The 13574-nt window shown below is 41.3% G+C and overlaps 5 protein-coding genes across 9 annotated transcripts; 3 read left to right on the top strand and 2 right to left on the bottom strand.

Moving 5' to 3' along the window:
* Positions 1-71: 71 nt before the first annotated feature.
* Positions 72-3040, top strand: LOC106747760 (adenylyltransferase and sulfurtransferase MOCS3). 2 transcript variants are annotated; one of them, XM_014625635.1, is made up of 6 exons: positions 72-204; positions 746-940; positions 1026-1239; positions 1692-1990; positions 2088-2555; positions 2662-3040. In XM_014625635.1, the coding sequence occupies exons 2-6, from the start codon at positions 751-753 to the stop codon at positions 2811-2813; spliced, it is 1323 nt and encodes a 440-aa protein (XP_014481121.1). In that variant the 5' UTR covers positions 72-204; positions 746-750; the 3' UTR covers positions 2814-3040. The 2 variants fall into 2 exon arrangements, with proteins under 2 accessions (XP_014481121.1, XP_014481122.1); XM_014625636.1 differs by having other exon boundaries at positions 72-440.
* Positions 3041-3043: 3 nt separating this feature from the next.
* On the bottom strand, positions 3044-6465 carry LOC106747761 (probable galactose-1-phosphate uridylyltransferase). 3 transcript variants are annotated; one of them, XM_014625639.1, is made up of 8 exons: positions 6380-6465; positions 5176-5380; positions 4658-4735; positions 4387-4556; positions 4072-4277; positions 3761-3989; positions 3412-3628; positions 3044-3315 (listed from the first exon to the last, which is right to left on the bottom strand). In XM_014625639.1, exons 2-8 carry the CDS (start codon positions 5186-5188, stop codon positions 3068-3070), a joined length of 1161 nt encoding a protein of 386 aa, XP_014481125.1. In that variant the 5' UTR covers positions 5189-5380; positions 6380-6465; the 3' UTR covers positions 3044-3067. The 3 variants fall into 3 exon arrangements, with proteins under 3 accessions (XP_014481125.1, XP_014481124.1, XP_014481123.1); XM_014625638.1 differs by having other exon boundaries at positions 5176-5395; positions 6380-6463; XM_014625637.1 differs by lacking the exon at positions 6380-6465 and having other exon boundaries at positions 5176-5922.
* LOC106747763 (probable small nuclear ribonucleoprotein Sm D2) lies at positions 6066-7132 on the top strand. The gene is made up of 3 exons (XM_014625641.1): positions 6066-6172; positions 6402-6657; positions 6917-7132. Coding segments are annotated over exons 1-3 (363 nt in total). The 5' UTR covers positions 6066-6170; the 3' UTR covers positions 7022-7132.
* A 102-nt stretch (positions 7133-7234) lies between these two features.
* Positions 7235-9088, bottom strand: LOC106747762 (proteasome subunit alpha type-6-like). The gene is made up of 5 exons (XM_014625640.1): positions 8913-9088; positions 8650-8744; positions 8259-8340; positions 7686-8115; positions 7235-7338 (listed from the first exon to the last, which is right to left on the bottom strand). Exons 1-5 carry the CDS (start codon positions 8986-8988, stop codon positions 7281-7283), a joined length of 741 nt encoding a protein of 246 aa, XP_014481126.1. The 5' UTR covers positions 8989-9088; the 3' UTR covers positions 7235-7280.
* A 209-nt stretch (positions 9089-9297) lies between these two features.
* LOC106747759 (protein claret segregational) lies at positions 9298-12721 on the top strand. 2 transcript variants are annotated; one of them, XM_014625634.1, is made up of 5 exons: positions 9298-9735; positions 10353-11296; positions 11392-11689; positions 11827-12101; positions 12235-12721. In XM_014625634.1, the coding sequence occupies exons 2-5, from the start codon at positions 10353-10355 to the stop codon at positions 12659-12661; spliced, it is 1944 nt and encodes a 647-aa protein (XP_014481120.1). In that variant the 5' UTR covers positions 9298-9735; the 3' UTR covers positions 12662-12721. The 2 variants fall into 2 exon arrangements, with proteins under 2 accessions (XP_014481120.1, XP_014481118.1); XM_014625632.1 differs by lacking the exon at positions 9298-9735 and having other exon boundaries at positions 10195-11296.
* Positions 12722-13574: the final 853 nt, after the last annotated feature.

The following is a 13574-nucleotide window of genomic DNA, read 5'->3' as shown; positions in this document are numbered from 1 at the left end:
AGCCACGAGGCCATGCGCGCCGAGAGGGTTGCCTCGATACAGGCGCGCGCTTCCTCGCGTTGCGCGACACGTGGAAGGGCACACACGTCACACGGCGGTGTTATTTTGGTAGTGCGGTATTTCCGATAACGCTGAGTCGAGCGTTATTAATAAGTCAGTGTAAAGAATATCATCGAGAACGTCCCACGCGGGATATCCGCCAGAGTAATTAATTTTTAATTATACGCGTTTTCGAGAGTTCGTTGTCGCGTACGTTGTTGCGTTGACAAAATTCCGAGAGGTTATGATGCGGTACGGTTAGGCGCGTTATTACTCATTGAACGCCAATTTTTCATTTATACGATCGTCGGCGTGTGTCGACTCGAATCGTATAAATGGAAAGCACCGAGTCCTGCTCATCTTTCAGCAAAAACTGAGCCGATCAAGATCTCGTGTCACCGGTACGAGAACATTAATTAAACGGAGAGCGGAGAGACTTTTGCTGAGTGAAAAAAAACATCTGCTTTTTAATATCGTAATGCGTGATTATCATATTATATATTGGTAAATTTTTGATTCACAACGACTTTGCTCGTGACACGTTGATTACGTCTCAAGCAAAGCTTCACACCTGTTATCTGATGATTCAAATACAGGTTAGGTTAGGTTAGGCGCGAAATAAGGAGAAAAGGCAATTCCTGCGGAATTATTTCTGTACAACTTAGGGAAAGAGACCGTATTAACATTTGCACTGTCATTCCCACAGACAAAATGTCAACAGAGAAGAAAGAGGAAGACCTGAAGGCAACGATCGCCGAATTGCGTGCAGCATTGCGCGCGAAGGAGGCCGAGCTGGCCGATTTGCGGCGCGAGAAGCAAGTCGTGCAGGAGTACGGCTTGAGCAATGACGAGATCCTCAGATACAGCCGACAGCTCTTCCTGCGGGAAATCAATGTGCGAGGTACGTTGCTTTTGTATGATATTTTCCTTGTAGAATATAGGAAGGCAAGTCGGTCGTTCCTGACAATTGTCTTGTGTAATCTTAGGCCAGAAGAGGATAAAGGACAGTTCTGTACTTGTTGTGGGAGTCGGTGGTCTCGGTTGTCCCGCTACTTTGTACTTAGCATGCAGTGGAGTTGGTCACATTGGCATGGTAGATTATGATAATATTGAGTTAAACAATCTTCATAGACAAGTATTGTTTGCGGAATCTAACATCGGTACTGCCAAAGTAACAGCAGCGGCAGAAACCATTAATCGGTATAATAACATTCAGTAAACAAAAAATCATTAACACAACGTTATTACAATGATATTTTACAATATGTAATGTTTTCACATATGTAGCTTCTTCTGTTGTATAAACGTAATTGTTAACAATATTTGACTCAAACATTTTAAAACTAATTTTTATACTATAATTTTAATATTTCGGAATATTACGTTATCAAATAACAGTTTAAAAACATTTCTAAGATATTATGTCAGAATGTTTATTAAATTCACATCAAATCAGCGTTTTGAAAGATTGATTTAACGTTTCTTGCTTACTGGGTAACAGTTTGCTCTTCTACTTTTGTCACTTACAAATTGTCATTTGATATTTTACTTATTTTACATATAATTGTAATAATTATGTGTATAGTACATTTTACATGTAGTTATAATAATTACGCTTGTCGTTTTACTTATATGTAATGTTTCGTTCTCAGGCTGAATAGCAATGTTAAGGTCACTCCATATAAAGTCCAGCTGGACAGCAAGAATGCTCTGGACATCATAAAGGATTATGACATTGTGTTGGATGCCACGGATAACGTAGCTACGCGTTACTTACTGAACGACGCTTGTGTCTTGAGCGGGAAGCCGCTGGTTTCCGGGTCGGCGCTGAGGTTCGAGGGGCACTTGACGGTGTTTAATTACAACGGCCCTTGCTACAGGTGCATATTTTCCGAGCCTCCACCGCCAGAAACTGTGACCAACTGTGGAGATGGAGGCATTCTCGGTCCAGGTAAGAGCAACCTGTGCATTTCGCAGTTATTACAATTTTGTGCCTTCATTTGAGGTCTTTATATCTATCTGATTTAATATTATCGCACATTCCACAGCTGTGGGAACAATTGGAGTATTGCAAGCACTGGAGGCGCTAAAAATCATGCTCGACCTACCGGACGTAATGTCCGGGCGAATGTTACTGTTCGACGCGATGGAAACCAAGTTCATGAACGTACGGCTGCGCCCGAAGAACCCGGACTGCGCCGTCTGCGGGGAACACCCTGCGATACGCGAGTTGATAGACTACGAACAGTTCTGTGGCGCGAAGGCGAACGACAAGGATCCCAATTTGAACTTGCTCGAGAAGGAAGAGAGGGTAACGGTCGAGGAATTCGATCGAATCGTGAAGGACGATTCGGAGCCTCGCGTGCTGATCGACGTGCGTTCACCTGAGGAATATCAGATCTGCCGTCTAGAGGACTCCATCAATATTCCATTCACGGAAATCGACAAGGACCGTAACTTGCAGCGGATAAGAGACAGCATAAAGAAGGTGCAGGAGGAGGAGCATTCAGTAAATTGTAAGGATCATACACAGTATCATGGTTCATCATAGGACATTTATTTTTGTGTGCGTGCCATACGTGGCAATAAAATTCGTCGTACGTTCTTTCTTTTCTTTTCCAGTGTATCTTCTATGTAGACGTGGCAATGACTCGCAAAGGGCTGTACGGTGTCTGAAAAAGGTATTTGCCGAAAATGCTCGAAGCATAAAGGACATCATCGGAGGCATTCACGCTTGGAGCAATAAGATCGATTCCAGTTTTCCAAAATATTAAATAGAAATAGACAGAAGATAAGAGACTCGATACAATTGCATCTTGTGATACAAGGAAACGCCGCTTTCCGAAGAATTCCGAAGAATCCGACACATTTTGGAATTATATATACACACATTCATATCACGTTTAAAGGTGTATTACATTAGTCCGTAAGTTCCTTCCTTTCTCTCTCTCTTTCTCTCCACATCTATCGTTCCCAAAAATAAACATATATTCACATTCTACATATTCTATTTGCAGACGTTGCACATTTAAATCGAGTATTTTCCTATTTCTTCCGCAGTCAGACTAGTTTCCGGGTGCTTGTAATGAGAATCCGGTAAGCTTCTCAATTTCGCTGCCGCTTGCTCCGGCGTCAGATCTCTCTGGGCTTGGGCCAGAAGCTCATAGCCGACCATGTGCTTCTTTATGGTAGCGGATCGCAGCAAAGGCGGCAGATATATTCCGTGGAGGGTCCAGTACGGATAATCGCTGTTGAGATGCGGACCAGTTGGTGCGCCTACAATCGTGGAACCCATTTGTAACAGAGATACGATAACGTGAACTACGTGAAACGTAGCACGCGACAGCGTGGCTGAATATAATTATCGTTTACCGTGCCATCCCATCGAATACGGGAAAGAGCACTGAAAGAGATTGTCGTATTTGGTGCACAGTCTCTTCATGATGACCGACAGAGATTCCTGCTGGCTGTCCGACAAGTCCTGCATCCTGACGACCTGTTTCTTCGGCAGCACCATGGTTTCGTACGGCCAAACCGCCCAGAACGGCACCACGACTATCCAGTCGCGATTTTCGATCACGACGCGATCCTGCAAGTTGTTCAAGCCATACAGACAAACGAAGGCCAGCGAACAAACTGAACGCAGAGAGAACGCAAAGCGTTGCCATTTCCCAGGCTAACGGGGAAATAACGTTTCATCTACCGCCGTAAACCCCCACACCTTCTTCAAGATTTCCTTCTGCACGTAGTCGATGAGAAGAGGCTTCCTGTTGCGCCTGTAGTAATCACTGAGATATCCGTCTTTGATTCTAGCTTCATTCGGCAAAAACGAGCTGGCCCATATCTGACAGTGGGGATGGGCGTTGCTGCAGCCCATCAGAGCGCCTCTGTTCTCGAATATCTGCACCCAGAGCCACTTCTCGCCCAGCTCCAGCATCTCGAAGATCCACCTGTCGCATTCGGCAATGTATTCCATTCCCCGAAGAGTGCGAACACTCGACACGAGACCGCGCACTCCAGCTGGTTACTAACCGTTTCACCACCTCCTTGATCTCGCGAACCTTCATCAGAGCTAGCGTCACGTTCGACTTTGGATGAAAGCACATGACCTTGCAGATGCCTTTGGCGGAGCCCATCTGAAACAGCTCGTCGTCCGCCTCCGGCGGATCCGGCACCGATTTCAGCAAAGCTGGGAAATCGTTGACGAACGAGTACGTGTTCTGGTATATCGGGGTCACCTGTGACACAGGGATTAGTGATCACAAATAGTGGAATTGTCATGGGAGTGATCAAGCAAAGCTTCATTCGCATTCATCGCGTGCGCAAGTTAAACGCGATTCAACCGACTTCTCCACTGGCTCTGACGTTCCCTGGACAGAGTGGATTGTCAGGATTGTAATCGGGCAGCTCCTCGTCGCTGCTGGCTTCAATCTGGCCTCCCCAAGGTCGTTTCATACGGTGAGGCGACACCAGCACCCATTCTCCTCTCAACGGATTGTACCTTATGTGTTGATGTTCTGTGAAATTGCACGTAAGTGCGATATTTCGATGATGTAGCAAGTAAGTAAATTGGAAACGGGGGTAGGACTGAAATATATTTTGATATGTATCCTCTAACCAGCTGGATCGAATTCTGGTGAAGAACTGCTTGTCCTCTTGCCTGTTCCATGATTGGACTGGTCCTGCGATCCGTCACCTATTGAAAGTCCATAAATAATTTATAAATTGTTGTAGAAGGTAGATTTTCAAGGAACTTATCAGGTTTACACGTCACTGCGCATTGGTATTGCAAAGTTATGTAACGTAAATTAGAACCTGTTTATCTCGACACAACATTGTGTGAGTTGCATTACATAATTTTTTTGCTCTTCCTCTCATGAGATAATGTACGTACGTTTAAACCGGGTGAGAGGTACGAGTATATTATTACAACGTTAATTTTCTCTCACATATAAGCCACATCGTCATGTTACATGTGTAAGTAAGTATATAGAAAGTGTATTTATTCTTTCAAGAAAAGGGAAAATCATGAAGAAATGTTACATCTTATATTGCACAGCTATTAAAATTCCAATCGAAGTGCTCAGTGACGCTGAGTGTTGTAGGTCTAATACTAATGTTGTTAATCGCGCCTACCTTTGTTCGACATTTGCGCGTGACGGCTGCGAACAACTGCTTCAACGTCACTTCAGAACAATTCTACGATAACTGATAATCAACGGAGCGTGCGAGGTCTCTTCCTTTCAGTTCACGTGCACCGTATTTTTGTGCAGATAAAGAGCGTATGTAACCTTACGTCGGTCGGGCGGATAAAAATCGAAGCGGTTACGAAAGCGAAGTACTGTAACAATACCATCTATAAAACCAGTGATTCACAATTTACGCAACTGTTCGTTTTAACGATAGATCTATAAGGGGCTTCAGTTTTTAATGTTTCTTTAAAAATACAAAAACTTTTGTCATTTTCAGGTTATGAACCGTGACGAGGAAGAATCTCTTTCAAATTCTATTTCTGAAGAAGACAAATAAATAAATGTTATTTTTCATAATATTTCAGATTGATTTCGTTTTAACAGGATTTTAATCAATGCTTAGCCACAGAAGTATATAATATCGAAAATTGAAAAGTTGTAATATGTAATGTCATTTTTCTCAAAAGAAGATCGGTTTCTCATTAGTTCAAGAATTTGTTATTAAAGTTAAGTTCGTGAACTGCGAGACTCCCTGTGCACAAATTGCAACATATATAAGTTGCAACAGGAAACCAACAATGAGAACAATTGAATGTAAATATGAACCGTTTTCGTGGACACACATCATTCATTGACTAACATTTCACTTAAGTATACTGTTTTTATTAAATATTAACATATATTAAATGCGTGTGTGTGCGCGCGTAACACAAGAAAATATTTTTCTAATTGTTATTAGATTTCGCGCTTTTATTTGAAAATAATGGTTTATAGTTCTTTTTTATGTGGGACGCGGCACTGCTAGGGAATTATGTTTCTGATTCGTCTCTAGTGAGCGTCTGCAGCACTTGACAGAAGCGGCAAGTGAAGAGTTACTCGTGATCGTTCTTTCTCCCTCTCTCTCTTTGTGTAATATTATTAGGAAATTATTATTGCAAAATGTAAGTATCCGTTTCCGATTTGTCGCATTAAATTTTGATTCATTCTTGACGCTAATCCACCACGATTTACCGCGTTTCAGACACAGCTTTGATGTGCACATAACCTTAATTTCTATGTTATTCTTTAATTATATGCAATTTAAACATATATACGTGATATATTAATAAACAGATTGCATGCGTTTCAGGAATCTTTATGTTACTTACGACATAACTGTTTTCGATTTAGGTCTTCTCTCACGAAACCGAAGTCTGAGATGACGCCGGAGGAGTTAGCGAAGAGAGAAGAAGAGGAATTCAACACCGGGCCTCTCTCAGTTCTCACGCAGTCCGTGAAGAACAACACACAGGTCCTGATCAATTGCAGGAACAACAAGAAGCTCTTGGGACGTGTCAAGGCATTTGACAGGCACTGCAATATGGTATTGGAAAATGTAAAAGAGATGTGGACAGAACTTCCACGCACGGGAAAAGGCAAAAAAAAGGTATTTTGTCGATATTTACATACATATTTTTAAAGAATTTAAAGCTCCTTTCAATTGGATAGTTCATAAGAATTTTAAACATATTGCTTTGATAATTGTTATTCAGATCTGTTAGTAATATTTTTTGGCTGTATTCTTATCGTTTGAAGATTATTTTCAACTTAATGGCTCAAGATATTATTCTCATTCTGTTATTGCTAGCTAAATACTAACGTCCTCAAATATTGGGTAATATTATTAATGTAGACATCTTGAACAGGCAAAACCAGTAAACAAAGACAGATTTATCCCAAAGATGTTCCTGCGTGGGGATTCCGTCATCCTGGTCTTAAGGAATCCACTAGCGACTGCGGCAGGAAAGTAATCACTTAAGGCTCTTCTATATCGAATAAATTAAGGATAACTTTAAAGCGCTATGAGACTAAGGTTATATTGATAATTAACGCTATGCTTGAAATAAAGATTTTAAGTACAATCGCGGGAGCGTGTTATTTATTAACGCGTTGTGTCCTCTTCACTCATGTATATCCTTTACATCAATATGCGTAACATCTTAAATATTAAGTAGAAAAATGTGTTAAGCAGAACGTTTTGTGATTTATTGCGAACTGTATACAAGATTATCAATCCTTCTCCGCGATCGCGGTTAAATGCTTATCTATCTCTTGCTCGGTCAGGACACTGCAATAGAGAAATCCTTCGATGAAAAAAACTTCGACGTAAATACATAATATCGATATATGTAAGGATACAATAGGTGTAGGTAGTAAACTTTAAGCTATAAGAAAGTGACTAATCACAATCGAATTATAAAAGAATGATCAATTGTGATTGGTCAATCTTTTAAGGCTTGAAATACTCGTTGACTTAGCCTTAATCCTTAAGAAGTTGACCAATCATAGCCGAATGTGAGAAGAATAGTTGAAGAATAGTCGATTATGAATGGTCAATTTCTTACGGTTTACTGCCCCCATTATGGACACAGTTCAAGAGAAGCATTAAAAGGATTAAAGTTGTGTGTAAATTACCGGAATTTAGGGTTATCCTTGGCTACTACTCCAACCTCGATCTCGGTCGGTTTAAAATCTACGGACAAGACGGTAGATAGGCAAGTGATTGCCAATTGTATGGTTTCGTCAAAATCGTAATTCTGCTTCTTCTTCAACTTCTTCTCAAGGTAGGAATTCGCCTCCGTTTGTTTCGCGCCCACGGAGATAGCTCTGTAGCCACAGAAGTATCCGGCTGGATCGGCCTTGTAGATACACGGGCCCTTCTCTTTGTCGTACGCAATGAGCATCATGGAGCATCCTAGCGGCCGCATCTCCGCGTTCTGTGTGTACACCTGACTGATGTCGGCGACGCGCTGGCACAAGGCGTCCACAGGTATCTCATAGCCGTACTTGTACTTGAAGTGAGCAGCTTCATAGCGAGCACGTTGAACTTGGGATCTACTATCGGCTGTGGAATTGAGAAATTGAAACATTCGGAGAATAGAAGTTGAGAAGCAAAGTGTACTCAGATATACAGGTTTAATATGTAAACTTTAATATATATATATATTAATATAATTTAATATATAATTGTGAAATATGCAAACTCACCTATCATACCCGTCATAACGCAACCGATATATTCGGTCAGGGGAAACACATGAGTGACGCTGGATGCATCGAGTAACTTGTCCTAGAAGTCAGAATCACGTTACAATGTACTCCTCTACATAAAAACACACACAACATAAATAATATTATTTAGCCCATTCTTTTATGCTAAATGGGCTACACTAATTCAAGAAAATTATGCACATCGAAGCATAAAAGTCTTGTATGTGTTCATATGCTACGGTATATATATAAATTCCTCAAACTAGTGCAGCCAGTTCAGCTGAAAAGAACAAGCCAACTCAGAATCGACAGAGCACACTGAGAACGTCGGTCATGAAGAAATTCCAATGGAACATGAAGTGGAGGTCTCCTTTGGAGGTTATCTTACTGGCACTTTCTTCTGTGTCGCGAAGACCGCAGTATCGACACCCTTGACGGCCACGGACGTGAGGCCACCCTGGTTGATGGCCTTGAAGGCATATTCTGCAGAAAAATTTCGGAGAATGACAGTGTTTATAAGCTCGAAGGTGGAAGACGCCGAGTCATCGACGTATACGAACAAACGAGAAAACGGTAGATCCGGACGAGTGACCGCACGAATAACATAAACGTCGTTGGCGACGTCGCGTCGGGTATCCCTGCGATCCTTACCCACTTGGTAGAGCCGGCCCTCCGGCGAAAAGATCGTGATGTGCCTGTCGAAGCCAGCACTGCTGCCGCGCGCCATGTTTGTCGATACGCGAATCTGCAATCACGCTGTCGAGCTAACGTGAAAACGTCAAATCATGTAAAGGAAGAGAGAACCGAGTGCAGTTCAAACTACACTCGCATGCACTTTTCGCGTTTCTGACAAGACAACCGTAAATCACCGTGTTCGAGGGAGAAAGAAATAGTCGAGCAATCAGAAAGCGATGGCGAGTAAAATAAATAGGTCGATATTCGCAACGTTTGTCTCTTTCTTTGAAGTAAACTGCACTTTATGCACTTAAGTGTACTACATTTGAATGAAAGAATCGCAGAGATGTAGGAGGTGTAACCGAAAGAATAGGTTCGAGAAATTGCAGCGAGAGCAAGAGAAAAAGTCGGAGATTCAGTAACATACGACAACTCCGGTAATCTCCTTGATAATTGTAGGATAAATCACGAAAGAATCGACCGAGTTTGACAGTGACCTCTGTGACGACACAGGCGATTGGCTCGTCCATAGTACCCTACGTGGTATTCGTCGGGATAAAAGTTTCTTGTCTCTCATAGGTCGACGTACAATGCAACTGAATTTAAGTTCAAATAAAGGAATCGGTTTCTGTTAACTGCCACCCGGCCAAGTCTTGGGAAGAAAGGAAGCCGTCTCTGGCCGTCCTGCTGGTTCTACCCGCATCTCTGCTTTCCATTTGAGAACAGCTGGTTAATCTTTCGCGAGAAAACTTATCGGTTCGTAGAACGAACAGACATGTCACTGACGCGCGAGCATTAGGTAATTGTACGATAAATAGTTAATACGTAAAGGATTTACTTGTGTTGAGACTGTGTGTGCTGCGACTGGAACTGAATTTATTATTGTGAACTACGAGGTTTGTTTTTATATTAGTTTGTTTTCTATTATTTTATCAAATTTCTTTCTCCTCTCTCTCTATTTCTCTCTCTCTCTCTCTCTCTCTCTCTCTCTCTATATATATATATGTATGTATTTGTTTATTTATTTATTTATTTATTTATTTATTTATTTATTTATTTATCCTCCAATTAACCTGAAGCTCTATTTCTATGCAAAAATTGAACATTCAAGAACATTCAAGACCTTGGATAGCATAGTAAGAATATTTTCTTATGATTCTTTAATATGATTTTTTTCTCTTTTGCGTGAGATAATATTGTTAATATTTGATGCATGTGTCGAGTGTGCGATGTAAACTTTATGTAAATTAGTTGACGATGTTGGTAAACAGAGCTATTTAGAATATAGTATATAAAGTTTTAATTAGCAGTTGCTTCATTGAGTGACAGTATAAGTTGTATGTATATTCATATGCTGTTACGTTATACACATTGAGTGAATTCTCCACAGCATAAAATTTGTATTCTCCTTAACAGATGGAATCTCGTTTACCAAAACCAAAAATTATATTGAAAAAGACCATTAGTAGTACAACGGATATGAATAGTAATAATAATAATAACAATAAGCAACAGGTAGCTAAGAGTGGAGAGAATGCTATGAGATCAACAAGTACAAAAACTACGAATGAAAACAAAGCGTTAGTCAAGCCACTTCTAGTCCGTTCAAAGACATTCTCCACGATTACACAGGCTAGCAGTTCAAAACCTGTTAAGAGAACAGCTACCACTGCGGTTGCCAATGTAACTGAAGCCAAGAGACCGTTTGTTAAACCTAAGGCATTGGCGAATAGACCCAATGCACTGACTAGTAATGCGACGAGCAAGGTGGCTCAGAATGACACCGGCAAGATACAAAAATGGGACTTGCGGGGTCGTTTGGCACAGGCGAGCGATAAGCTGTCGGTTGTACAACAGAAGAACAAGGATATAGAGACAAAGTACAATGAGCTCCAAGGATTGACGGCTACTCTGAAAGCCAGTGAAGCCGCACATAAAGTTAAGGCCGAGAATCTTGAGGTGTCCAACAAAGCGTTGAGCAGTGAACTCGAAACTCTGAAAGTAGAAATGTCGACGATGCAACAGCAGCAGGAGGATTTAATGAAACGTTTGAAGGAATCGGAAGAATCGTGCGCGATTGCCTCTCAAACACTGAGGGAACTTCAAAAGGAGCACATCACGCAAGGAGTATTGCTCGCCGAGCAGAGTGGGCAATTGATAACGCTGAAGGCTGTCTTAGAGTCACAGAAGAAGATAAACGAGGATTTGAGCACTGCGAAGGATGAGTTGCAGAATTTGACGCACAAGATGGATAAGGAACGTAGATTACTGCATAACAATATACAAGAGTTGAAGGGCAACATCAGAGTCTTCTGTCGAGTTCGCCCGAGAACTTCCAAAGAAATCGAACTGATGAAAACGTAAGTAAATCTCCCAGAGTATTAAATAAGTATTAAATTAGTTTCTCCCAAGCTTGATCTGCAGATCTGGACGAAGTTGTCTGTTTTGTTCACAGAACGTGTAGCATAAATTTCCTGGACGATTGCACAGTTGAGATAGGCAAACTGGATGGCTCAGACACGACGAGCTATAATGGGAAGCAACGGTGTACTAAACAAGAATTCTCCTTCGATAAAGTATTCGCACCTAACGCTTCGCAAGCGGATATATTCGAGGAGTTGTCCCTTCTTGTTCAATCCGCACTCGAGGGATATAACGTTTGCGTATTTGCTTACGGTCAAACTGGTTCTGGCAAGACATACACTATGGAAGGAGATTGTGGCTTGGAAACTGAAGGGATGATACCCAGAACAGTGAGTCGTCGCATATTTACGATCGCACTATTAGATATTGATAGAGATTTTTCGATGTAAGCAACGTAAAACATCCTGCCTTTTTATATTTTTGTAATTTTTAGGAGAAATTTATTGTGTTGAGTTGATGATTTCAGGTACGACATATATTCAAAGAGATGAAGCAGTTTGAGCTCCTCGGCTGGCAATATCGGATAGAGGCGAGCTTCCTGGAGATTTACAATGAGCACATCGTCGATCTGCTCGATTCTCAACCGAAGAGTCACGAGATACGAATGGTCGACAGTAAAGGGCAGGATTTATACGTTAGTAATCTTCAAATAGAAGAGATCAACAACCCGGACAAGTTGCACGAATGTCTTCGAACTGCACAACGCAATCGAGCTGTTGCGGCTACCCAATCGAACGAACGGTAAGCGTACCTTATTTTCATGTGAGAAAGCGATAGTAATAGTTAAGTAATGCAGATTTTACTTATCAATATACTTGAAAACTGCGCTACTTAATCTCATTGTTATTTATTTATAATGGCTCTTCTTTTATAGATCATCCAGGTCACACTCGGTTACACGAATACGATTAATCGGCACGCACACCACCAAGCAGGAAGTGTCGGTGGGAAATTTGAATCTGGTTGATTTAGCCGGATCCGAGCGTTTAAAAAGTGAAGAGGTTGTCAGGACCACGGAAACGAAGAATATCAACAAGTCGCTGGCGAATCTTGGTAATGTCATATTGGCACTCTTGAAGAAACAGGAGCACGTTCCTTATAGAAACTCCAAACTGACCCATCTACTCATGCCTTCCCTGGGAGGCAATTCGAAGACTCTGATGTTGCTTAATATATCGCCGATAGATGAATGCTACAACGAGACGTTAAATTCGTTGAGATTCGCCAGCAGTGTCAACAGCTGTAAGACTGGTAATGTTAAGAGGAGTCGAATGCTCTTAAATAATAATACGAGTATTTAAAACGGAAGGACAGTTTCTAGCTCCGGTAAGAGTATTCAGGAGCTTGCATTTTACGTAATATCCGATTTTTTTATTATTCTGATCGTATTTTATCATTTTTATCCGCGTGTGATGGATATTTTTCTACAATTGTTATTGCAATGCCAATGTAAATAATTTGAAGAAAATATATTATTCTTAGATGGCCAAAGCAACACGGGTATATTCCTTCGTTTTTTATTTATATGCTAGAGCGCCTTTTATTACGTTAATATTGGTACAATAGATTTAAGTAAGAAAAGATATTTTTCTTACTTCTGAGTTCTATTTGCCTATATATCCAGGGCGACCTGGCCTCTCTCATATGCCTCTGCGCGCACGCTGATTATACACAGGCATATGGGACCTACAGTTTAATGCCGGTTCCGAACGGCAAATTTATTTCAGAGCTTTTTTTTGGCAAGGATATCTTAAAAATTCTCTGTGGTTTGCCATTGCCTTTCGAGCGTAAAATTTTAGCTTTTATACCGGGATCGAACCCGGGACCACCAGCGTAGTAGACCAGTACGCTGCCTGTTATGCCACGCTCGCGCTCCATCAGAAAAGATATAACGAATAAAAATGTATAAATAATATAAACTTACAGTCCATCATATAAAATTACCTTCGAAGAGAAAGGTGTGTTCCCTTTCTCTCTCAGCTTGAAACCAACGCAAATGTCTATCTAATCAGCATTTAAGTCGAGCCATCTGATGCTTCAGATCGACTTATTAATTTTTACTACGACCTCGAGTCTTTCCGTCAAGAGATCGATGGTAGAGACTTTGAAAACAATTTTCCACTCGCCCGAGACTCGAACCCATCGAGAAGCACGAGCTTCCCGGCGGCACCGTTCGATGGCGCCGATTAATCCACCAGTCATCGCACGTGAGCG

Source organism: Dinoponera quadriceps, unplaced genomic scaffold (genome assembly GCF_001313825.1).
Source record: "Dinoponera quadriceps isolate SergipeBrazil2010 unplaced genomic scaffold, ASM131382v1 scaffold1395, whole genome shotgun sequence".
In the NCBI taxonomy this organism is placed as follows: domain Eukaryota; kingdom Metazoa; phylum Arthropoda; class Insecta; order Hymenoptera; family Formicidae; genus Dinoponera; species Dinoponera quadriceps.
This window is presented reverse-complemented; position numbering and strand designations above follow the sequence as displayed.